General features: G+C 48.8%; 1 protein-coding gene across 3 annotated transcripts in view; it reads left to right on the top strand.

The window, feature by feature from the left end:
* The first annotated feature begins 4,068 nt into the window (after positions 1–4,068).
* Fam118a (family with sequence similarity 118 member A) overlaps positions 4,069–25,267 on the top strand; it is a 28,688-nt gene continuing 7,489 nt past the window's right edge. Inside the window, exons 1-7 of one of the 3 annotated variants that reach the window (XM_055627227.1) lie at positions 4,069–4,170; positions 14,853–14,908; positions 15,501–15,753; positions 18,899–19,120; positions 21,998–22,126; positions 22,814–23,099; positions 24,829–24,861. In XM_055627227.1, the coding sequence (XP_055483202.1) occupies positions 14,862–14,908; positions 15,501–15,753; positions 18,899–19,120; positions 21,998–22,126; positions 22,814–23,099; positions 24,829–24,861 (970 nt within the window). In that variant the 5' untranslated portion in view covers positions 4,069–4,170; positions 14,853–14,861. Of the gene's footprint in view, positions 4,171–12,498; positions 12,648–14,852; positions 14,909–15,500; positions 15,754–18,898; positions 19,121–21,997; positions 22,127–22,813; positions 23,100–24,828; positions 24,862–25,267 lie in introns of those variants that run through there. The other 2 variants (XM_055627225.1, XM_055627226.1) reach the window with 2 other exon arrangements.

Below are 25,267 nucleotides of genomic sequence, written 5' to 3'. Positions count from 1 at the left end.
CCGCATGTATGTCTGTAAGCACGTGTGTGCTAGGAGAGAGTCATGGATCCCCTGGAAACGGATGATTGTGAGTTCTGGGAACTCAACCCAGGTTCTCTGGAAGAGCAATCAGTGCTCTAACTACTGAGCAATCTCCCCAGCTCACACATACCCAAAACCCATCCTTGCCTTCTTTTGAGATAAAGTCTCCCCGTGTGGCCCTGGTTGACCTGGAACTTGCTTTGTTGACTCATGGAGATCTACCTGCCTCTGCCACCTCCTGAGTGCTGGAGTTAAAAGTGTGTGCCACCATGCCCAGCTGAACCCCTTCCCTTCACAAGAGACCTAGCTCTGGTGCTCTTTATGTTGATGAGAAGCAAAGGAAGCAGGCATATTGAGCCACCCCATTTCCCCAAATCCTCACCAGCACTTGATGTGGTCACTATTTTTCACTTTAGCTTTGTGTTGGGTGTGCAGTGGCTGAGGCTCTTCCCAGTTCCTCCAGAAATGGGAGCAGATTCCAGTTCCTCCACACCTCCAGCCCTGCCTTCATCAGTCTTTTAATTTTTAATTTTTTTGAGACAGGGTTTTTCTGTGTAGCCCTGCTGTCCTGGAACTTTTTAGACCAGGCTGGTCTCGGACTCAGAGATCTGCCTGCCTCTGCTTCCTGAATGCTGGGATTAAAGGCATGCGCCACCGTGGCCTGGCTCAGTCATTTTAATTTTCAACATTCTAGTGTGTAGATGTACCTCTGAGTGGATTTGATTTGCATTTTCCTCTTGAATAATAATAATGTGGAGCCCTCTTCCAGGTGCTCATATGCCATCTACACATCCTTTTTGGAGAAGCATGTGTCCAAATATTTGCTCAATTAAATTTCTTAAATCTTTTACTGCTGGGGGTTGCTCATGGGCTTTGCACATCAAAATGAGCTTTGGCCTTCTCCCTCACTTTTGGTTTGCTTTTGCACATATATTCTGCAGATTTTTTAAAAAATTGGACGTTTACCTTCTTATTATTGAACTGTGAGAATTCTTTATATATTTCAGATCAGATCCTTGATCAGATGTCTAAAGTTTCTTGTAGTCTGTCTTTCCCTAACATGATTTATTTTTTTCCTCCATGGTCTTATTGGCCCCACCCCCAGTTTTGACAATCATTTTCCCTGGCTAAACAGTCAGCACCACAAAGGACAAGGATGGTTTTCCTGTTGTGTCCTCAGCCCCTTGCACAGTGGGCATGTGAGTGCTGGGTCAGTGCCCAGCTGTTCCCAACTATCTCATGGCTGTTGGGGGTGCAGGCGACCCGGGAGAGGAGCAACCTGTTGCAAACTTGCAGGCCAGCAATAAGGAGGCCCTGGATGAAGTAAAGGTGAGATGTGGGGTGACGCAGGCATAGCCAATAAAGGTGGGCCAGAGAAGTTCTCCCAGACTTGCCTACCAGCAAATCCATCTTGCAGCTGCTACTCAGGTCTTCCTGCCCAGAGTCAGGGGAACCTGGGCAACATTCATAAGAAATCATTTGTCTTTTAGTGTTTACAGCTTGCAAGCACGATGATAAATACCTGTGAACAGCTATAGTGCTTGGTATCTACGAAGGCTGTGGTACTAGGGCCCAAGACCTGTGCGGCCTGTACACTGAGGCAGGGCCTATGTGATGGAGGCCATCCAGTGCTATATAATAAAGCAACAGCTGCTTCATCCCCAGGGGAGACACACTGTCGTGTGTGTCACCGCGCATCCTTCCTGTCCACCCTGGCTTGTCTCACTGCATCTGACAGTTCTCTCCTTTCTGGCTGTGCAGAGCTCTTTCTGTAGCAAACCAGACAGCAGCAAACCCAAGCAGCTTGTGTGTGTGTGTGTGTGTGTGTGTGTGTGTGTGTGTGTGTGTGTGTCTTTCTGAGTGTCTGAGCACCAGCATATGTATACCATGGCATTAGTGTGGAGGTCAGAGGACAAACTTCTGTTGGGTCCCTTCCTTCCATCTTGTTTGGGTCCCTTCTACGTTGTTCACAATCCCATGTGAACAACATAAGGCTAGTTGGCCTTTGAGCTCCTGGAAGTCCTCACGTTTCTGCTGCTCATCTCACTGTTAGTATGAAAGCATGTCTGACTGCTACATGGGTTCTGGGAACTCAAACTTCATTCAAGCCCTGATGTTTGCAAGGCAAGTGCTCTCTCCACATGGAGCCATCTCCCCAGTCCTGACTCTGTTAAAAAAAAAAAAATAACAATCCTTATTGCAAAGGGTCGCTGTGAGAGTGAAGGGGTAACTATTATGTGTTTAGGGACCATTAGTGTACTCTCACAAATTTGTTCCTGGCAAGAGCCACGTCATATACTCACGATGAACACAGTGGCCAAGGGTTAATGCAGCTTTCTGGGATTTTCCCCTATAAATCAGGGTGATCCTAATATTGGCAGGCAGGGCACTAGGTGCTCAGATGTACCTCTTGGATAGGGGGAAGAAGGGAGCCATTGTTCCTAAGGTGTCCTTTCTGTGGGTCGTTTTTTGTAAAGCTGTTTAGCTGGATGAGCTGACACTTCTGGTCTGTGTCTCCCAAGGGTTGACTTGGGGTGGAGATTTGAGATTGCCTGGGCTCTATCACAGTGGACCTTGGGGGACATTCAGGGTGTGTGTGTTTGTCTGTGTGTGTACTGTGGGTCCAAACTCCTCAGCTTCTAGCCCAGTCTCCCTGGGACCCAGGAGCTCCTCCAGTGTCACAGGTTCAGGGTTTGGGACCCTGCATTCGAGCAGGAGCTTGTGAACTAAATTGCATCACACAAACTGTACAGTCTATGGGTGGGAAGCTTGCACAGTGGGAGTCAATGCATGGCTGGTGTTGCCAACACAACCTCCCTGGGCTTCCTCCTCTCCTGCTGTTAATTGCAGCAAATGTGCCATCCTCACGGGTTGGTGGGGGGCGGTTAAGGAGGTGGGTGTGTTGTTCTGAGAACTAAAGGCACATTATCTTACTGAGGTAGGTGTCCCAAACTGCATGGGAAACCACTATTCTGGGCTCTGGCTCAATAAATTTCATGCTAAAAGTTAAGATTAGTGTCTGGCTGAGCGGTGGTGGCGTTTGTCTTTAATCTCAGCACTCAGGTGGAACTCTGTGAGCTCAAGGCCAGCCTGGTCTACAAAGCTAGTTCTAGGACAGCCAAAGCTACACAACGAAACAATGACTCGAAAAGCCAAAAAAGTCCAGCGTCTGTCACAAATGCAGTTTCTTTAGAGTGTGGAGGGATGCTAACAGTAAACCCAGGTAGAGAAATGAAGTCAGAGAGAGGAAGCCCTAATAACTTGCCTAGGCAGGCGGACCCGGGAAGGCGGGGAGGAGGAGGGGAAGGAGGAGGAAGTGGGTTTTGATCCGCCCCAGCTTTATTTAGAAAAAGGAGAGGTGTCATTGAGCATTATAAGGTTCCTCAAGCTGAGTGCTCCAGCGCAGAGCCCATCCACGTGTGCTCTTCACTGTCCGGGATGGGCAAAGAGTTCACCCGGATTGATAGGTGCGGAACCTGGGCTCAGAAGTCCCGAGACCTGAGCCCAAGCTAGACGTGTCCAAGAGGGACCCTGGGGCACACCGGGAGGGCCAGACACTGGGTCTAGCACTAGGTGGGGGAGACGGTCACTGTGGGAAAGCAGGCTGGGCCGGGTAGGGGCACAGACGACACATTTGTGGCTTGAGGCAGATGAAGCGGATCCGAGTGCCGGGCTGGACGGAGATGCTGACGGGTGGTTCTGACCGAGCTGGACGTCCTCCGAGTATTCGCAGGGCCATCCAGATGTGCAGATGGGGAAACTGAGCACGCAAAGCAACGCAGTGAGACCCCACCCCAAGGATGTCAGTCTAAGACCAGGCTCCGCGTGTACGTAGCAGAGCAGTCCTCGGGGTCTGGTTGCACCCTCTCTGAGGGCGGGGCCGGGGCGGGGCCTCTCCGCCCCCTCCGGGCGGGGCTTCCCGTTGCCGCGGGGCCGTTGATTTCAGGGCGGAACGTTCGCGCGGGGGGTGCGCGCGCGCGGGGGGAAGGCATTGAAGGAGCGCTGCGGGTTCGGCTCGGCAGGCTTCGCTTGGTGCGCGCGCAGCGCCATCCGGCGCACCGCCCGGCGGCTCCACCCAGCCCAAGGGGTGCGGCCCGGGTGGGAGGTGGCGAGAGCGCGAGCGACACTGGCGTCTCCGCGGCGCGGCAGGTGAGGCGGCGGGTCGGGGCTGGGTGCCAGCGCCCCGCGTCTCCCCAGCTCTCAGGACCCGCCCTGGGCGCCGGAGACCCTGGTTCCTTCTGATGCCTTGGGGATCCCTGTCCCCGACATCCCTGGGGCTGCCCGCGTCCTTGGCCACCTGTGGACTGGATTACCTTCCACACCCGGGAAACCCCGAACCCTCCAGATTTGCCCTAGACGCAGAACACAGAGAACCTTGGCGTCTTCAAGGCCTGAGACCCTTACCCCTTCTGCGCCAGTTGCCCAACAGATCGCCCGCTGGTCTCGCTCCAAAGCCTCCTGGGGTCTCCCTGTCCATGGACTCCCAGCCTTTCTTGGGTGGAGGTCTTCTAGGGGGAGCTCCTGCCTCCCGCCTCTCTAACTTGAGGTCCACAGAGCCTTGCAGCTTCTACTAGAGTGATCTTGAGGTTTGTGAAATGTTAAGAGGAAAAAAGTAGAAACACCTGGCAGTTCAGTGGACGATCATGTATGACCGAAGAGGAGGTGGAACTGTGAGGCTCCGTGTGTGCGTTTGTGTGCACAGTGCAATGGAGGCCAGTGTGGGACCGACCCATGGTAGAGAGAGGGATCACCTGGGAGTGAGTTGGGCTGGTGAAAGCGCTTTGAGGTTGTTCCCTCAACGAGTGGTAGTTTCTGCTATCACACACATCCAACCAAAGAGAGCAAGGCTTGATTACAGTGGCCTAGTTAATGGGAATATGGCAACCCAAGGACCCTCCTCCTGGGATACTGGTTTAGGGATGGCTTACAAAGGAGATGGAGGTCTGTGTCTGTCTTCCCCGAGGTGGAGGTTTGGGGCCAGATGGTTACACGTTTTATCCTGAAAATCTCTAGAACAAAGATTATCATTCCCTCAGGCTGCTGTCACTGACAAACACTTCCTGACTTACTACACAGTGGCAGTCTGGTGCCCTGAAGAAAAAAAGAACATGCTTGACCCGATGTGAAAGACAAGAGTCAGACATTTTTAAAGAGGGAGTGGGAAGCCTATGTGGTCCAGTGCTTGGTGCTGGAGGCAGAGGACACAGGTCCAGCTGGGAAGTGGGCGTATGGCACTTAGCCAGTTATGTGCAGGCAGCCAAGGTGGGATTCTTGAGCATAGTTTATGGTGAAGGGAGGGAATATGAAAGGCAACAGGGGAGACCCAGAGTTTGAGCTGTTATTGAGGGTCATTTCAGGCAAAGTGGCAGAAGGAATGAAAAGTCAGAGAGGCAGGCCAGATACCAGATCTTAGAGACCTTCCGGTGTGCATGGCAGAGCTTTGTCCTGCGTGTGTGTGTGTGTGTGTGTGTGTGTGTGTGTGTGTGTGTGTCCTTGCACTGATGATAGGAAAGGAAGATACCACACCCCTCATTCCCTTGGGCCTTCTTCAGTGACTGCTTATGCTGCTTTTTAGAGTAGACAGGGATCCAGCCACAGAAGGAAGGAAGGTAGGGTGAAGGGCAGTGAGGGAACTGTTCCCAGTTGAGACTATGATGGGAGAGCCAGCAAGGGGCCTGCGACCTACACTGAGCTGCTTATGCTGAGAAGAAGCCTGGGTCATTCAGGGGAACAGAAGCTACTGAGGGGCTTATGGAGGAGTAAAGTAGCTTATATTTTTGTTGTTTGTGTGTCTGGGTGTGTGACATGGTTGGGGGCAGGGGACACCCTGCCAAAAGACAATCTTGGGTGTCATTCCTCAGGTCCTGCTCAATATGGTTTTTTGAGGCAGGGTCTCTCATTGGCCTAGAACTTATCAATCAAGCCAGGCTGGCTGGCCAAGGACCTGCCTGTCTTCACCGTTTCAGCAGTGTACACCAACACATGTGAATGTGATAATTTTTTTTTTTTTTTTTTTTTTTAAGTTCTGAGGATTAAACCCAGGCCTTATGTTTACAATTCAGATGATTGCCGACTGAGCCATCTCCCCAGTCCTGGCTTACATATTTTGCCAGTGGTACAGGCTTGTTTGTAGGAAGCCAGACCATAGGAGGTGGGAGTGACTTGGACCCAGGTGATGTGCGTTTTTTAGTAGCCCTCTAGGGTTTCACTAAACTTCCGAAAGCCCAGGCTCAGAGCCTGGGGCGCTGACTTGGGAACTTTTTTTATTTTTATTTTATTTTAGGTGAGATCTTATCTGTTTGCTCTCAGTCTCCTTAAAGCTTCACTGGGGTGGCTGTGTGTGCTATCCAGAGTGGAAGATACAGTGCTTCCAACAGGGGAATGGGAGCCTGGTTATTAGAAGCCATCAGGGAAGTCTTGAAGGAAACGGAAAGGTGCTGAGGGAGACACATTCGGATGTGTCAGTACTGTCCTCTCTGTGTGACTGGAGGAACTGAAGCTAGGAGTAGGAGGTGTCAGTGTCCAGTTGGGTGAGCACTTTAAGGTGTGACACATGGTGTAGAAGATGTGGATTAAGGGTTATGAAGAACAATGGATGAAGCTTGGACTTGGGAGAGGGACCTGGAGCTAGCCCAGTGCAGGAGGACTTTGTGTGGCCAACACAGCCCTCTGACACCAGCCACACATGGCTGACAGGCTTTTAGAGTATTCCTACAGTGATAGGACTGAAACCCAGATTTAATGGATTAAATTTAGGGGTCATGGGTATCATGCTCTGTAGGTTGCTCTAATGTTGTCCCACGGAATGCCTCTGGCCACCTGGGAACACACACTCTTCCTTTTTCACATGTCAGGGAACAGCCACAGGGAAGGCTGCCCCGGATATAAGTAGCCCAGCACACACTTTGTTGGCCAGGCCTTTCTGTGTACCTTTCCTTCCTCCACAGCTTGAAGCCTGGAGCCTTCCGCCTGGAGAAGTGGCCACACCCCTTCTCCTTCAGCTCTCCTTATCGATTCTGCTAAGGTTACTGCAAGCAGCTGGGAGACAGAGCCGTCAGGGCAGCCCCCTCCACCCTGTGTATCCCAGCATCACAGTGTATCCCAGCGGCCCGTTGAGGTGTTTCTGAGGAATGGCAGAGGGCCAGCAGGCAAAACAGAACAGCCAACTGTCAGTATAGTAAAAGGAGTCAAACCAGGAATGAGTTATAGCTGTCCCTAATGCCTGGGGAGATGTTGACCAAATTACTAGAGTCTCAGCTTTCACCTCAAAAAAAAAAAAAAAAAAAAAAAGGCACTTGGCATTATATAAACCTAAAAACCCCACCAACACTACAGTTCTGTAATTTTAAGTTGCTCAATGGAATAGCTCTTCTGCATCTTCTGGGTCTGGGGAAATCATTTGGGCGCAGTTTGGGTGTTTTTACCAATACCAACTTATTAGATAATACAAATACCTGTGTTACACGTGTCACCTCTGATGGGCAGACTGAAACAGTGAGTGCTGTTAGTGGCAGGTTCCTGGGGAAACATCCCGTGTATTCTTTGGCATCCTAGTACCCTGGTGTTAGAATCCAGGCAAGACTCAGCAGCGTCGTGGTTGCCTCTGGAGTGGACTCAGTGTTAGGTGAGAGATGTTGGCACTTCACTGAAAGGAGGAAATGAGATCGTGCTTCAAAGTGCTTCATGTTTCCCCCTAAATGCAGCAATGTTTTTGTTTTGTTCTTTGGACAGGATCTTATGAAGGCCAGGCTGGCCTTAACTTACTATGTAGCTGAGGATTACTTTGAATTTCTAATCCTCCCGCCTCTATCTCTCATTGGAGAAGTGTGCCAGCATGTCTGGATATTCAAGGAATGCTGTCCTTTGACAGAACTGTGGACTTAAGTGTTTTGGTTTTCATACTGATGGGGTTGTTTGCCTTTTCTTTTTTAGAATTTGTTGATATTTTTAAATTACTGTTTGTGAGCGCATATGGCACAGTGTAAGCAGAGGTAAGAGGACAACTTTGTGGAATCATTTTCCTCCTCTACCTTTTTTGGAGGTGTTGAGACAGGGTCTCTCTATTTCTGAGTTTGGGCTCAAATATGTAAGCATCTTGGGACCACTGCTTTCAAGACAATGTTAGCACTTCTTTGTTTTGTTTTTGAGACAGTTTCTTTATGTAGCACTGGCTGTCTTGGAACTCACTATATAGACCACCAGGCTGGCCTTGAACTCATAGATACTCCTGCTTCTGCATCCCAAGTACTGGGATTAAAGGTCTTTCTAACCATGCCCAGCTCTATTACTTTTGATTATTACAAGCACATAGGTTTTTTTTTTGTTCTTTTAGTGATTGATCAGCATGTGCTCAAGGTCAGGGTTTGTGTCTTCTGTAAATTGTTTTGAAGTGTGTGTTTGTGTTGTAGAGGTCAGGGGAGGATAAGGATATCTTCCTCTATCACGCTCTGCCCTATTCCTGTAAGGCAGGGTGTCTGACTGAACCATCAGGTTCCAGGGATCTTCTGGTCTCTGCCCCTACAAAGGTGTTGGTGCCCACATAGCCATACACAGGTTTTAAGTGGGTGTTGGTGATTCAAATTTAGGTCCTAGTTCTTGTGCTGCAAGTGATTTTCTACCCATGGAGCCTTCCTGGCAGCCCTGTTGTTACTGTTTTGAGCTAGGGTTTCACTTTGTAGCCCAGGAGTTCAATATGTGGACCAGGTGGCCTTAAACTTCTGGTATCTTTTTCTGCTTAAGCCTCCTGATTGTTAAAATTACAGGCATGAGCAACCATGCTTGGCTCTCTGTTGGGGGAGGGGATACATGAGTAACCATGCTTAGTTGTCTTTGGGGGAGGAGAGGAGGAGATGGGGAGCAGAGGACTATTGAAGCTACTTATGTCCAGGCTGGCCTTTAACTCATGGTGATCCACCTGCCTCAATCTCCTGAGTGCTCACAGGTGAGAGTCAGTCACCCTGCCTCTGTTCTCTAAGTTGGAAAACAGTTCATCCTCAAGTTCCTGGATTACTGGCAGCCCCAGTGGTTCTGCTGTGATAGTTGTAGGATGGCCCTGGAGAATGGTGAGAGTTGGACGCTTGGAGGTGTGCCCAGGTAGCTTCTGGAAGCCTGTAGGCATCTTCACTAAGTACCTTTCAGATCCTGTGCTTTCAGAAGCCTTTGCAGTGGTCTAGCTAGTGACATGGGTGGTAGAACCCAGTAGGAACTGAGCTTTGAGTTTTTCTGCCACATCTCAGTGTTGTTCTGGGTGGTTGCAGTTCCTTGTGGTTCTGCGCACTTCACCTTTTTAAAGTTCCTTCCTGCTTCGTTTGCAGTTGGTGGAGTTGAGTAGATGGAGTCCTGCTGATCCATCTCACCTAAGATCTGTCTGCCACCCAGACCCCAGCTGGTTCTTTGTGCTGCTGGGTATACTGGACACATTCTTGCCAGCGATTTCTGCCACAACACTGTGTTCCTCCCCATATCTGCCAAGGTCCACACAGGAACCACGGGGCTGTGAGAAAGAAGACTGTGTCTGGATGTCAAGGAACAGAAATCAGGAGAGGCTAACAGCCTGCACCAGTTGCAGTGTCTGAGGGCTCAGCAGATGGTGGCAGGAGCCTGCTGTGAAGATACTCTTATCTTGGTATAGTGGGAATACAACTGGCTGAGTCCAATTTCCCATTCTCTTTTGCTTTTTGAGTTAAGGTCTTGTGGTGTAGCCCAGGCTGCCCTGGAACTCATTATGTAGATTAGGCTAGCCTTAAACTTGAAGTGATCCTCTTGCCTCTGCCTCCCCAGAGCTAGGATTAAAGGAATGGCCACCGTACTTAATGTTAGCTTGCTTTGAGGACCTCTAGGCCTTTGGGTCTGTGGTGGTTTGAATAAGAATGGTTCCCTGAACAGGGACTGTCTCTGATGTGAACTCAATGGCTGGCTCTTTGATCACCTCCCCCTGAGGGGGGACAGCCTTACCAGGCCACAGAGGAAGACAGCAGCCAGTCCTGATGAGACCTGATAGGCTAGTGTCAAAGGGGAGGAGGACCTCCCCTATCAGTGGACTGGGGGAGGGGCACGGGAGGAGATGAGGGAGGGAGGGTGCTACAGCTGGGATACAAAGTCAATAAACTGTAATAAATAGAAAAAAATTAAAAGAAAAAAGAATGGCTTCTTCAGGCTTATATAGTTGAAAGGTTAGACTGCAGGGAGAAAGATTAGGAGGTATGGCCTTGTCGGAAGAAGTGCGTTACTGGGGTGGGCTTTGAGGTTTCAAAAGTGTATGTGAGGCCCAGTGTGTCTCTCTCTGTCTCTGTCCCACTCTCCTTTCTTCTCCCTCTCCCTCTTTTTTTTTCCCGTCTTTCCTGTGGGTCAGGTTGTAACTCTCAGCACCTCTTCAGTGCCATACTCTTCAGTGCCATATTCGGCCATGCTCCCGACATGATGATAATAGATTAAATCTCTGAAACTGAACATAGGCTTCCAATACAATGCTTTTTTGTTGTTGTTGTTAAATAAGAGTTGCCTTGGTCATGGTGTTTTTACAGCAAAAGAACAGAGACTAAGACAGGGTCCACTTTAATTGCATGGATTAAATTCAGTCAGTATTTCCAGACAAGTAAGTCCTGTTTAGCCCCTGCAGGGCTAGTTATATATCAGCATGAGTGTGACACTGTTTATAACCACTGTAGTGACACCTGTGTTCATGGTGTCATTATCTTCCGATTTCTGGCCACCCCAGTCCCGTCTGACTGCAAGGGGTCCTTTGTTTCCTGTCACATTTTAGGCTGACTGCAGGTGAGGTAAAGGTGTGCACTTGGTTGTTGTGGTGCTGGGGATGGGACGTAGGGCATCAGGAATGCTAGGCACGCTCTGCCAGTGAGCTGCATCTCTTGTCATCTGAAGGTCTGTCCTGGAGGCACTGCTGCCCACTTGCCGTGTAAGTGATGCCTGCCCCTCCTGCTGGGAGAAGGGAGTGGGCTCTGAGTATCGGGGTTCACCTTTCTTTCAATGGGGTGGGATCACACCCCATGTACAGCCACGACTGTACATCTTGCTGCAGGACTTTTGTGTGTGAGGTGCTGGAACCCAGGGCTTTGAGCCTCCTGGGTGAGCCTGTGCTACTGCACTGTAACATCACCTCACATGCCATTTTTGTACTTAAAGCCTGCACTTTGGTGTAGCACTGGCTGGCCTGGAATTCACAGAGTCCGTCTCTTCCTCTCAAGTGCTGGAATTAAGATGTGTGCTACCACGCCTGGGGGCTTTGAAGCATGGCCCCCGTAGACTTGGACTCTGATTCACTCTGCTTGCTGAGGGAGAGGGATAATTTAGTTATTGTTATGTCACTTTTAATAATCAGCCCTTCCCTCCCAGCTTCATGGCCACGCTCATGGACGGTTCTCACTTGCTCTTTCTCCTCTGATCGTTTGTGGCAGCGTAGAGCGCTGGTGGCAGCCAGCCTTTTAAACAAGGCCGCTTGTATAGCTTGGGCTGGGCCTGGCTCAGCAAAGCTCCTCCAGCCACACCGAGCAGTACATACAGTGTTCTTGCAGTGTCCTGCATGGTTCAAGGAAGCTTTTCTCCTCAGCTGGGGGATGTTCATTCTCCTCGGAGGCTGGACATGCCTTACAGGTCTGAGTTGGAGAGGGCAGGTTGCCCTGTCCCGTGCTTGTCAAACTTCCACTTTTATCCCATATGCTGGTATGCCGTGGCCAAAGAACTTACACGACTCACAGAGTCTGTGTGTGGGGTGTGGGTATCTGGAGGCTTGATGGGAAATGTCAGTGAGCTGTAGATGGTGGCTTAGAGGTGGGGTTCTGCTTCACAGCTCTATGAAGATGACCAATTCCTCTTCTGTAGTCTGTCACCTTTTGGATCCTGATGAACATTAAGTGTTTTTAAATTTTATTTATTTTAAAATATGTGAGTGTCAATGTGAAAGTGTGTGCATGTGATTGCAGGCACCCATGAAGGCCAGGGGCATCAGATCCCCTGGAGCTGGAGATGGTTGTGCGCCAGGTAGTGTGTGTGCTGGGAACAAAGTCAGGACCCCTGTAAGAGCAGTATATGCTTTTAACAACTGAGCCGTCTCTCCAGCCCTTGATGAACATGTGTTTAGTGCTGGGATTAAAAAAAAAAAAAAAAAAAAAAAATCAAGGCAGCCTAGCTACTGCAGAGCTCATTTGTAAAATAGTTGTGATTTCTTATTCTAGGCACAAAACATTCTGCTAAAGACACTGTTGAAGGTTTTGGATAAAAAGGACAGTATCTGCTTTGGGCCTGATTTTACATTTAGAAAATACTGGTAGGTTTTTATGAAAAATGCGTTGCTATGATGACTTGGCTTTGAGTCTGCAAACTGGTGACGACAAGGTCACCTAGGAAACGGAAAGCTGCAGTATCTGAGAGGCCTCCGAAGGGTTTTGTTGCTATTGTCTGGCATCTGATTGGCTTAAAGGAGTGGCCGTTGAGAAGGGACTGGTACATCAGAGGTAGACTGGCCTTCTGAAACTTCTAGGGAGAGATAAGGCTGGGCAAATCTCCCACTTGGGCTTCGGTTTGAAAACAAAGGGGAGATTTTAGGCAGTCTCTGGATAATTATGAGGTTTGGCTCTGATCTTTTGGCTACTGAAAAAACAGGAAATGAGGTAATGTCTTTAAGCTTGTAGTATTATAAAGAACTGTAAATGGCTAAATATGGGCAGCTATGCAGCTCTTCGCAGCATGGTTCCTGTGTGAGTGTGAGTGTCTTGTGCGTCCCCTGCTGGATGCTTTGTTCCATAGAGGTCCACAGCGGTCTAAAACCCCAGAGGCGCTCTTGCTGTTGAGGTGGGAACCCTGGTGGTGTAAGTGCTGGCTGCAGAGACTTCTCAAGACCCCCCAACTCGGGCAGCTGGCAGCTGCAGAGCCACGCAGGACCCACCCACAGCGCCTGCCCAGGGCAGGGCGCTCTTCTGTTCTGTGAGTGTTGCTTGTTCTCTTGGGGAACTGAAATCACTTGTTTTTGTGTTACTTTGCAGAGGTCTAAGTACACATTTTGGATTTTAACTGTGATAACCTACTGATGTCGGAGAGTGAAAAGCAGTTGAACGGTAGGAAGGAACTAGACAATTTTCAAGTCCTTTACTTGGGAACAGTTGACGCTGTTTCACTTCTAAGGCACACTGGCTGCCAGTGACTGTTGGAAGCGGTCTGTAAAGTGCTGGCTAGAGCCTGCCGAGATGAAGGACTTTCCCTTAGGCAGGAAGGCATAACCTGAAGACGTGGAGTGTGCCCATGTTAACTTCAAGCAGGAAGTGCAGCAGGATCCCTCTGCTGTCCTGCAGCCTCGGCCCCTGGTCTCTGCTGTGGGGCACAGCCCAGCCGCCTGGCCCAGCAGTTTGGTTTGCAGAGCACTTTCCCTTCAGACAGAACTGAACTTGGAACTGGGTTCAGTTAGTGGAAATCTGCGCTTCAGGGTTGGTAACAGAATGATGAATATGTATGGGCTCATTGGACACTTGGGGTGGGATTCACGGTGCTTCTGTTCGCAGTGGTGGGGTTCTGTGAAATAGACTACGTGTAACCTGCCTTAGAAAATTTCTAATCACAAAAACAAAAGACCTTGCATGGTGACTGCAGTGAGTTGGCAGCCACACTCTCCAGCCCTTCTTTCCCTGGGGCAGGTGGCATCCTCTGCCAGCTTTCCATTTGGGCCCACAGACTGGTTTCTTAGCACTGAGGAAAGGTCAGGAACCGTTGGCGACCTTGGTGCAAGCTGTGAGTGTTCCCCTCCAAGGTGGGAGGGTGGATGCATATGAATGTTTTCAGGGGTGACTGCAGGATCCCATTTCTCCAGCCTGAAGGTGCAACTTAAAGACTCACTGAGCTTTGAGGTCTCTCCTGGATGATTATTATTGGTGACCTAATTTTAACTGAGGACTAGAGACTAGAATTCGGACCAAGGTTTTCCATCTGTGTGGTGAGGGTGTGGCAGGGTTGGTATCCTGCCACTGTTGACCCCTTGGCAGTGCTGCTGCAGGGTGTGATGAGTTTCGGGACTCTATTTTGTGGTGAAATCTCTCTACAGGGCCCAGGCTGGCCCTTAACTTGGGATCCGCCTGCTTCCGCCCTTCTAACTGATGGGATCATAGGCGAGCTCTGCTCGTGTCTTTAACTCAGCGGTTCTGCTGCTCAGAGTGTGGTCCTCCGTAGACAGGGTCAGAGTGATCACAAGCTGCTCGCCATGCTTCTAGAATCTCGCACTAGTAAGGGGCACTTGGTGAAAATGGCACGTCAGCATATTATAGCCCCATGTGTATGCCTTACTTTTAGTTTTGAATAGTTTCTAGTAACACAGGGCGACTAAAACTAGGATGCATATGACATGAAACATAGTAGTAAAAAGCCTGGTGGAAAATGAGAAAATACTATTGTAATTCTCAGTGATGGTGGGGTGGAGGCCTTCTTACCAGGTTCTCTGTGCAGTTCCTTGTTTATAGTAAACATTAGTTCTAGAATCAAAGGAGAGGGGATTAGGAAACTTATAGATGGTTTGTCTTAGAGAGACATTCCCAGGGTGAAAAGCCCACACCGTGGAGCTGGCTCATTAGAGCTGCTTGGTCTGGCTGCTGTGGGAATGCTTTCTTTTCTATCTGGCATGAGACACCTGAGCGCCTGACCAGTGGAAGCCTGGCAGGGTAAGCAGTGGCAGAGGGACTGTTTCTGTGTATCTTCATAGATGGTATTTTTTGGGGATTCTAACTAAACGGAGAGTTGGCTTTCAGTCTCATCCTTTACTATCTTCCAGGGTACTCATTAAAAAAAATCTTTCATCTGGGAAGTAGAAACTCATCAAATGTATTTCTCTTTAGGATTCACAGATGGAGTCAGCGGAAAAGACAACGAACAGAAGTGAACAAAAATCCAGGTACTTAAAGTCAGTTACTCATGCAGGGTTTTTCTGACTTAACATAGCATCCGTCTTCAGGGCAATGTAGCATGGTGCTGGAGGAGAACCCAGGGCTGCTCACCATGGTTTGTCCCAACATAAGAGACATTCAGGAAAGTGACCTTCTGCTCAAAGAAGCCATCAGAGCCCCACTTCCAAACCAAGCAACCTGGAAGTAGGATGGGAAGGGCCACAGGACTGGGAGTGGCCAGCAGGTCCCACTTACTGGAAAGTGATGCAGAATGACCTGCTGCCCCCTGAAGAATGCAGTGGGTTTTAGGAGGCAGAAAACCTGCATCTTGTCAGGAGTTCTCTTGCCTGTTACCACAGCAAGATCACTTTGTCCTCACAGTGTGTGTGTGTTTTGCAGCTTCAAAGGAGGAGAGGGGCTGAACTCTTTGATTACAGCTACCTGTAGAGATGCTTGCTTATCACTGTAGGCAACAGGGACTTTGTCTTCTGGTAGTGGATAGAAGAACAAATGTTTGACCTGAACACTCTGTTTCCAGACTGGAAGCTTGCAGTACTTCCAAGCTGACTGTTGGCTTCCTCCTTCCTTGTTTTTAAATAGAAAGTTTTTAAAGAGCCTCATTAGGAAGCAACCGCAGGACCTGCTCCTGGTCATTGGGACTGGCGTGAGCGCAGCAGTGGCCCCCGGAATCCGCGCGCTCTGCTCTTGGAGGAGCTGCATTGAGGCAGTCATTGAGGCCGCAGAGCAGCTGGAGGTCCTGCACCCTGGGGACGTGGCCGAGTTCCGGAGGAAGGTGACGAAGGACCGGGACCTGCTGGTTGTGGCCCATGACCTGATCCGGAAGATGTCACCTGTGAGTCTAGAACACTTGAGCTTTCATAGGGCTAGCCTTGGGCTCTCGAGTAGGCTGAGGGAGGGCGTGAAGTGAACACTAGGCTTCTGTGAGCAGAGGCCCTCATTTGTTAGTGCTCAGCCTATCAGGACACCATCTTTTGGGCTTTTTGTTTGTTTGTTTTTCCCAATTTTCTTCCTTTTTTAGTTTTTGTTTTTTTGTGACAGGGTTTCTCTGTTACACAGAGGCCTGGCTGTCCTGGATTCACTTTGTAGACCAGGCTGACCTCAAACTTACGGAGATCTCCTGCCTCTGCGTCCCAGGTGCTGGGATTAAAGGTGTGCCACATCGCATCCAGCTGTTTTCCTAATTTTCAAAATTGAGTTTCTCTGTGTAGCCCTGGCTGGCCTTGAACTCACAGAGATCCTCCTGCCTCTGCCTCCTGAGTGCTGGGATTAAAGGTATCTGCCACTATGCCCAGCAGGATGCCACTTTTGTAAACCCTGACATTGGGCTGCCTGCAGATGCTGGAACAGCTTGTAGTAATGGCTCCCACAGGCTGGCTGGCTCTGGATGCTGTCATGCTCCCATATAGTGTGAGGTTTGTGAGACACTGTGAATGTGCTTTGGTTGAGTAGGCTAGTCATAACTCTCTAGATAACAGATGGTCCTCAGAAGACGTTTAAGGTAGGAGGTCAGTGTCTGTCTTCCAGTAGAAATGACATAGCATAGTTGGCGATGCAAGGGACAGTTAAAGAGAGGCCACAGCCAGATGGTGGGTGGGTGTGTTGTCTAGCACAGGTGCTGAACAGAAGCAAGGGAGGAGCTGGAGGAGGCTGTTTCTCACTGGTCTGTATTCACTGGAGATGTGCAGTCAGCATATAGAGGAGGAGAATTGAGATGTGAGCATAAGGGAAGATGATAAGAACATGAAATGGTCAGCAGGAAGGGCAGTAGGGGTTTTGGGGGCTCCAAAAGACCAAAGAGACACCAGATGGTGTGTTTTCATTGCGATAGGAACTCTGATTCCTACACTGAAACCTGGGGAGGCAACCCAGGCACATGCAGGAGCTCAGTGGTATTGGGGACCTGGTCTCTGCCATCTCATGGTGAAGTTGCCTATCTTCGTACAGTTAGCTGCCTGCCTACCCCCTGCTTCTTCCAGTGAGCAGTGAGGAGGCTGACAGCCCTCGCCTGCCCATGGAATCACTAGGTCACTGTTGTCCGCCCAGTGCTCCACCTCACCTTCTTAGGCTGGGGGGTTTTCATTGGGTGGTTGAGCCAAACGCGGGTGTTCCGCTAGTCAGGAATAGCTGCCGTCATAGGCAGGGGCTGGGCCAAACCTGACCTGCTAGCCATTTTTATAAAGTTGTGTTGGCATGTGGCCATACCCTCTTGCTGCCATATCATCTATGGCTTTTCATGCCCAGAGTAGTTGCAGTAGGAACTGTGGCCTAACAGATTTACTCTCTGGCCCTTGGTAGACAGAGGATGCCGAGCCTTCATACAGGAAGATGAGGGCTTGCCCTTGGGCTGGGGAAACCTGTGGGATGGCGAGGCAGCATCGAGTGGCTTATGCTGGGAGAAGCTATTGTGTTGATCACTGTGGGTTAGGATATGTGTCTGAAGCTTCACCTGATGCTCCTCACCCTTGTGACTCTTCCACCCTCCCAAGGAGAACCAGCTGAGGTGGTGGAAGTTGTGAGCCATTCCAAAGGGCATCTCGTTGGTTGTATGGGTTAGCAGGCACTTCAGGGGAGTAGCCTCAGTATGAGGTGCCTGCTGCCTCCTAGGAGAAGGAGGGCCTATGGGTAGCTTGTCTGGTGGCTCTGTCCTGACTTGTGGGCTGTTGAGGTCGAACTGACTGACACTGAGTGCTGCTGTAGGAAGCGTAGGCTAGGGCTGTTCTTGGGGAGGTGTGGCCTCTTGACCCCTGTGTATGTTCAGCTCAGCCCAGTCTTCTGGCAAAGCTATCTACCATCACCTCTTCTCCTCACTCTTAGCTCCCTACCTTCCCTGCCCTACTTGGAAAGAAGGGGCTTTCAATAGTGCCTTATGGCCTGGTTCGGGGTCACCTCTCTGACTTCCCCTGCTAATCCCCCCTCCTCTTCTAGCCACACACAGGCTCTTTGCTGATCTTGGATCCATTTTCACTAATACTGCAGTGCCTTTGTGCTTGCTCCTGTCTGCTTACGACAGTCTTGAGAACTCCCCATTCCTTCAGGTCTCTGCCTGGACATTGGTTTTTCAGAGAAACCTCCTTGACCTGCCCACTCTCACCCGAGCAGTGATTCTCTGAATTATTCTTTCTAAATTAATTAATACAGTAAATTATATGGCAGCAGTTTTCTTTGACCAGTTAGTTCCCCAGGCTATGATTTGTTATTAAGCTGTAAACACTGCTGGGCAGGTTCTGAGCCATTCTAGTCCTAGTACCTTTAAAAGCCACATAAAAGCCACTCACGTGCCAATCTGATGACTCCCGGGCATCAGTCTGTTCTTACAGCCACGTGCTCATTGTCCATCTTGCCTCATGGCGATTCTTTCTCTCCTCTTTCGGGCTTTCACTCCTCTTGCTGCTGCTTCTCCTCTTGTTACCTCTTCTGCTCCCCCTTCCTTTCTCAACCCCAAACCCAGGCACCTAAAACTCAGCCTCCCTCTCTTCTACCCATTCATAGGCTTTAGCATCTTTATTTAGTCAGTCAGGGATAACTGGGGAACATTCCTTATCATCACCTGGTTACAGGAGATAACTCAACATTCATAACAGTGCCCATGCCAGGGCACAAGGCACCGAAATCAGCGTTTGAAAACACAGTGGGACCTTCCTCCAACCTTAATGTCACATGGTATTTATTGCTGCAGTTACATCCTTGCACTTGAGCTGTCCTCCCCTGAGGCTGACTTCATTCTTTCATCTTGTAAGAATGAGCCTCCTCACTTGTGGGCCAGGTGCTTACTCACAGCAGTTACTGAGCCCTGCTGTTCCTGTTTGTTGTCATTTTGAGACGGGGTCTCTCTATGTAGACCTGGTTGGCCTGTAGTTCACAAGGTAGACCAGGCTGGCCTCAAACTCACAGAGAGAAACCTGCCTCTGCTTCTGCTCTTGCCTCGCGTTCTATCATGCTCAGCATATGTTCCTAACTTTTGATCTACCTCTCCATAGCGTACAGGCGACACCAAGCCCAACTTCTTCCAGGACTGCCTGATGGAGGTTTTTGACAGCCTAGAGCAGCACATCCAGAACCCTGTGGTCCTGCAGTCCATCCTCAGCCTGATGGACAGAGGCACCATGGTACTGACTACCAACTATGACAACCTGCTGGAGATCTTTGGGCAGCAGCAGAGCAAACCCATGGAGTCTCTGGACTTGAAGGACAAGAAGAAGGTAAGGGCTGAGTGGGCAGGAGGCTCAGAAGTCATTGCTGTGGACAGCTTACTGGTGCCTGCATTGAAACAGGGCACTGGGTTACTGCCGGATGCCACACAGCCTTTTCCTCAAGCAACCAGGGGCCATGCCCTTCCCCTCTTGTGATGCTCTCTGCTGTCCATCATATTTTCTCTTCGTGTTCTGTCCTGTGCCTTGCATGCATTTCTCACCTGCATTTGTTGATTAGTGGTCACCACGGGAATATGGGCAGTAATGCAGGTATAAAAGGAAGCACCTACAATCCTTAGTGTGGATTTTTTTTTTTTTTTTTTTTTTGTACAAATGGGATTGCAATGTATTTAGACATTTCAACCCTGTTTTTATTTTTATTTTTTCACTTAATATTTACTTTGGAGCTAGGGACTTGCTGAATGGCTCAGGCAGATTTCATACTTGGGATCCATTCTGCTTCCAAGTTCTGGAGTTACAGGTGCACAGCACTGTGCTTTGCTTCCATTAGCTGTTTTTGTTTCTTTTCTGAGACATATTTATGCTATATAGCTGGGCTGCAGCCCACTGTGTAGACTATTGGGGGTTGTTCTGACCTAGCCCTTAAGATCTGGTTAAACCAATCCTTGTTATGTAAACCTGCCTAAGTCATTATTAGCTGATTGGTTGATTAAAGGCCTATACCTGGGCAGGGCAGAATGGGGTAGGCGTGGCTAAGGTTTCCAGGTTTCGGGACAGGAAAATCATGGGAGACAGATGGACAGGAAGAGAGGAGGAAGGAGGATGCCACCATGGGTTAGTGTGGAGAAAAAAACACATGGGCTGAGAGGAAGGGCTCCAATAATGGTGTGAAAAGGCCCAGATAAAGAGTACAAGTAAGTACCATGGGATTATGGATGGAAGGTAGACCAGATGAGGAGGATTAGGGTGGATGGCATTGGATGGGGGCTGGGAGATGGATGGTGGAGTTATTGAGCCAGCATAGGTGAACTATCTGCCTGGCCCAAGGTAAATAATGCAATTATAAAATCTAACAGGTGTCTGTGTCTTATTGTTTATGATAGTAGGTTAAATAATACCGCCATGATAATCTTAAGGCTAATAATAAACATTAAATAGCCTAACGCTTTTTTTTAAAGAAATAATTTACTACAATAGACAATGCTGAATTCATAGCAATCTTCCTGCCTTTGCCTCCCAAGTGCTGGCTCTACAAGCATATTCCACCATGACTGTTTTCATTAAGCTATTTGTCTAAGCTGTTTTTCTTTTGCTATGATGAGACACCATGATCAAGGCACCTTGTAGAAGAAAGCATTTATTTGAGGGCTTGCTTACAGTTTCAGAGGGTGAGTCTATGACCATCATGGTAGAGAGCATGGCAGCAGGCAGGCATGGCACTAGAGCAGTAGCTGAGAGCTTATGTCAGATCCCTGTGTTGGAGGCAGAGCGAGAGGTGGGGGGAGAGGAAAGGGGGAAAACAGGCAGAGAGAGAGACGGAGAGACTGGGCCTGGGCCTGGTTGGGCTTTTGAAACCTCAAAGCCCATCCCCAGTGACACACCTCCTCCAGCAAGGCCACACCTCCTAACCCTTCCTAAACAGTCTACTGACTGGGGACCAAGAATTTAAATATATGAGCCTATGAGCGCCATTCTCATACAAATTATATTATTTTTATTTAAAAAGAGCAACTGTGGATTTATTAAGGAAAAGTGAGAACGAACTTCTGATAGTGGCTTCTGAGGGAGAAGTGCCCCCAAGGATTTATTTAAAGTGATTTTGGCCTGTTATGGTAGCACCTGTAATTCTAGAGCGAGAAGGCAGTTGTACCCCCAGCTCTGTGTGGGAACACCCATTTTCTGTCCCTTGCCAGCAGTGGTGTTATTAAAAACAAAGCAAGCACACATGGTGGTGCACACCTGGGACCTTAGCATGCTGAGGCAGGAGGATCACTGTGAGTTTGACTTTACCCGGAGCATTCGAAGCAAGTCTGGACACCTGTCTCAAATACAAAACAAAACAGTCAAGTATATTCCTGTCTGTCAGGTGAAAAATCCTAATTTTTTTCCTTGCTTATCGCTGAGGTTGAGCAGGGTTGAACTTTGCGGACCATTTCTTGGCATGTTGGCTTTTGGTGATATGCTTATTTTATGGGTCGTTAGGGACTCACATTGCCACCTGTGCTGTCAGCCACTGAGTTGTGCATGTTCTCTCCGTGGTAGCCTGTCCTGAGTTGGCTGTGGACACAGGCTGTGGTTGAGCACGACAACACCTGTGGAAATGAACAGTCAGCTGTGGGCAGGAATTGTCTGCATGCTGCTCTACCCCAGTGAGTCTCTCGGCAGAGCCAGCAGGTGCAGAAGCCGCACTGAGTGACGAGGCGCACAGACATGGAGAGTGTCCTGTCAGCTGCTTGGCTCTGTAATTTGAACTGAAGTGAGTGCAGGGGCCTGGTTGATAAATGCCCTTTCTCTGTCTATTTTTGCTGATGGGAAAGTCACAGAGCTGGCACTGGAGCTCGGGGGCAGAACATTCATGTAGCGCATGTGCAGGAGGATCTGGGCACCGTAAAACATCAACAGACCCAGCAGCAACCCCAACCCAACACAGACCGGTTGGCCGCACATAACCTAGGAAGGTCCCTTCCCCACGCACCACTGTGAGAGCAGAGAGCTCCTTCCACACACACTTTAAAGAAAGCCTTGCTGAGGATGGGGCGGGGCCACTGCAGGCAACAGTTTCCGGGGTAAAGGCATAATTAGTGGGAATGGTGACTTCTTCAGATAGTTTTCTTCTTGTGTCTTGTTTAAAATAACACCAGGAAAAAATAAAATAAAATAAAACAACACCAGGGTGTTTCTTTGTCTTGCTTTGCTTTTTGATAGGTCCTTCAGTGGGCCAGAGGTCACATCAAGTATGGAGTTCTTCATATTCATGGCTTGTACACAGACCCCTGTGGGATGGTACTAGATCCATCGGGCTATAAAGATGTCACTCAAGATCCAGAAGTCATGGTAAGACTGATTTTCCTAGGCCTTGGGTGCCTGTTCTGTGGAAGTGATGGTGGCAACCAGCCATCTGGGTGTAGTCTGAGTGTTTCCCAGGCACTATGGTCCTCTGGGTAATGCGCCTTCCACACGGCTGCTGGGGAAAGGGCCAGAGTTTCCTGTTCATAGCTACATCTCTAGGTCCTGATATGGCGCTGCATTTTGATTAGATGCTCAGGGCACACCTACTCAAGGAAGAAATGTGCATGCTCCTCCTTAGAAAGTACAAACACTACGCCCAGCATAATGGAGAACATGTTAATGCTCTTGTTTTGTATTTTAGTAACTTAAGGTTGTACATAAGTCTAGGCGTTGACTTGGCTGAGTTGAGTTGGTGAGCCATGGGTGTACCATAGGCTGTCCTCACTGTGAGGCACATCCAGACTGGGCCAGTCCCCTGCCTCTGCTCCTTCTCATTGTCCTAGCTGAGAGATGGTCTTAGCCTAAGTTCACCCTAGGTTACACAGATCACGGCATGAGGTTGGCCTGAGTATATCAAGGGCTCGTGGCCTTTCAAAGCTCCTCAGGATGGCTCTAGGGAAGCCTGGTGAGTACAAGATAGGATGTGAACACACACAGAGGTGGCTTATGTGAATTGTGAACTCCTGCTGTCTTTCACTGAGGTGTTTTCCTTTGCTTATTGGCTTTCTCCAGGAAGTCCTGCAGAACCTGTACCGAACCAAGTCATTCCTGTTCGTGGGCTGTGGAGAGACCCTGCGTGACCAGATATTCCAAGCTCTCTTTCTGTACTCAGTGCCAAATAAGGTGGACTTAGAGCACTACATGTTAGTGCTCAAGGAGAACGAAGACCATTTCTTTAAGCATCAAGCAGATATGCTTTTGCATGGAATTAAAGTGGTGTCCTATGGGGACTGTTTTGACCTTTTCCCCGGATATGTGCAAGACCTTGCCACTCAGATCTGCAAACAGCAAAGTCCAGGTGTGGAGTTCTGTCATTACCTTCCAAGCGTCATCCATGGGTTCTTCTTCCATTGTTCCTCTTCTCATACTATAAAACTTAACAACCCAGTGATTTTTTTTTAATGCCTCTGAATTTAAAAAGTAGAAAATGAAAAAAAAAAAAAAGTAGAAAATGGGGCGATTGGTGTGATAGTGGCAATATGTAAGAAGGACTCGAGGCTTCTGCCCACAAACGTGGGGCACCCGATTATGTTTCAGGTTAGCATAGCCAAGAAAAGCTCTCAGGCCAGTTTTATTGGTTGTCATAGTTAAACCTTAATTATGTGAATATCATATCCCTTTAGCCAGTCACTACATTTTAAAAGCTAAAACTTGGCACAGGAAAAGTTTATGACAGCATTGACTTTTTTTTTTTTCTTCTTCCTGAAAGCACATCTCTTTGTAGTGTGAAGCACAATACACATCTATTTCATTTGTGTTCTTTGGCCTTTCTGGTGAGTCACAGCTTTGCCAGGAAGACCACAATAATGGGAAATACTGACGGAGTCACATTTACATAAGGGAATTAATGGCTTTGAATTCATAAAACATAGATGACAGCAAGCAAGGAAAGTTCTGTACTGACTGCCCTTTCATGGTAACAGGAAACCCAGAGCCTCACCAGGTGGTGGAATAAGGTTAGCAGAGACCAGCGAGAGACACAGTGCAGCAGCCATGAGTTTCCGACACTCTAGCCCTTTAGCTGCTGGAGTTTAATTAGTGGAGTTGGCTGATTTAAATTGTGAGTAGGTGTGTAATTAGGGTCGTAGTCAGTTTGTTACTGGGAGTGGGAGCAGAGAATTCATGTTGTAGAGCTGTGTTGTGCACAACTACGAATTTTACGTTATTGCGCTTATTAGTGTATCATTTTGTTTTCTTGAGCCAGGGTCTCACTATGTAGCCCTGGCTATCCTAGAACTCACTATGTAGATCATGCTGGCCTGGAACTCACAGATCTATCTGCCTGTCTCTGCCTCCCATGTGCTGGGATTAAAGGAGTGCTCACCGTGGCCAGCTGCCCTTAGTTTTTAGTATCAGTACGTGTTGTTACTAAGATGATATCAGCTAAGAAAGGTGAATGCTTATCAGGTGTGTGCCAGGACTTTGAAACTTGTATTTGATCCTGGACTCACACAGACAAAAATATCTTGGTACCAGTTGTATGCATGGATCTTCAGAGACCGCCTTCACCCTACCCACCTCTGTCCTGCCCGCCACCTCTTGAGACTCCCCAGCCATGACTCCCTGGAAGAACAGCACCTAGCCACTGAGTGTGGGTACCCAGAGGAAGCGGCTGAGCTGCTTCTCATCCCCACTGGTGCTCCCTTTCCAGGACCTGCAGCTGAATGGAGTCAGGTTTTCATCTGTGCCTGCCATGAAGGACATTTGTGTTTGTATTCTCTCCTGATGGGCGAGGCTGCCTACTGACAATGAAGGTGACATTAGCTACTTGTGGGTACTATGCCTCACCGCATGTGCAGGCCAGCCCCAGAAATGTCACATGGTCATGCAGCGAGTTTTTGTATCCGTCCTGCCAGGTGAAGAAGGGAGTGACACAGGCAGGGCTTCATGGCTAGCATGTGATGCAATTGGCATAGAAGCCTGTCCAAAGCAGTGGATGGCCTCGGGTGGCCTTTGCCATCATTCCAGGCCTGAGGAGGAGGAGTACTCCAAGTCTTGGCTTTGCTGACTGTTTCCTTTCTTCCCAGATGCTGAGCGAGTGGACAGCACCACCTTACTGGGTAAAGCAGATCTTTACTCTTGCTCACCTGAGTTTTGCTTCCATGTTCTATTCGTCACCATTGGTAAAATCATGAAAGTCTTCCTAAGATTCAGTAGTTTGCCTTATTAAATAGGGCAGAAAGGATAGATAGCTATACCTTCAGATGGTCCCCACCACAGGAAAGGCACAAAAGTCCATTTCCTCCACCAGGAAGCATGGCCTAGTCATGGACTACCTGCTGACACCAGAGAATAATTTCTGCCCTAGAACCAAGAGTTATGGGAAACCAGAGTAACGTTCTCTTTGGATTATCTTATCAGTGAAGGAATCGTCATTGTATGTGAACTTTCATACACATATTTTTTTTTCTTTTAATACTTGTTTGAAGTGTGAATGCTGTTGCTGGGTTTGATGCTTCCAGTTTA

The sequence above is a fragment of the Psammomys obesus genome, unplaced genomic scaffold (assembly GCF_907164565.1).
Source record: "Psammomys obesus unplaced genomic scaffold, mPsaObe1.curated_primary_1811, whole genome shotgun sequence".
In the NCBI taxonomy this organism is placed as follows: Eukaryota; Metazoa; Chordata; class Mammalia; order Rodentia; family Muridae; genus Psammomys; species Psammomys obesus.
The sequence above is the reverse complement of the archived record's forward strand: the minus strand, read 5'-3'. Positions and strand labels throughout refer to the sequence as shown.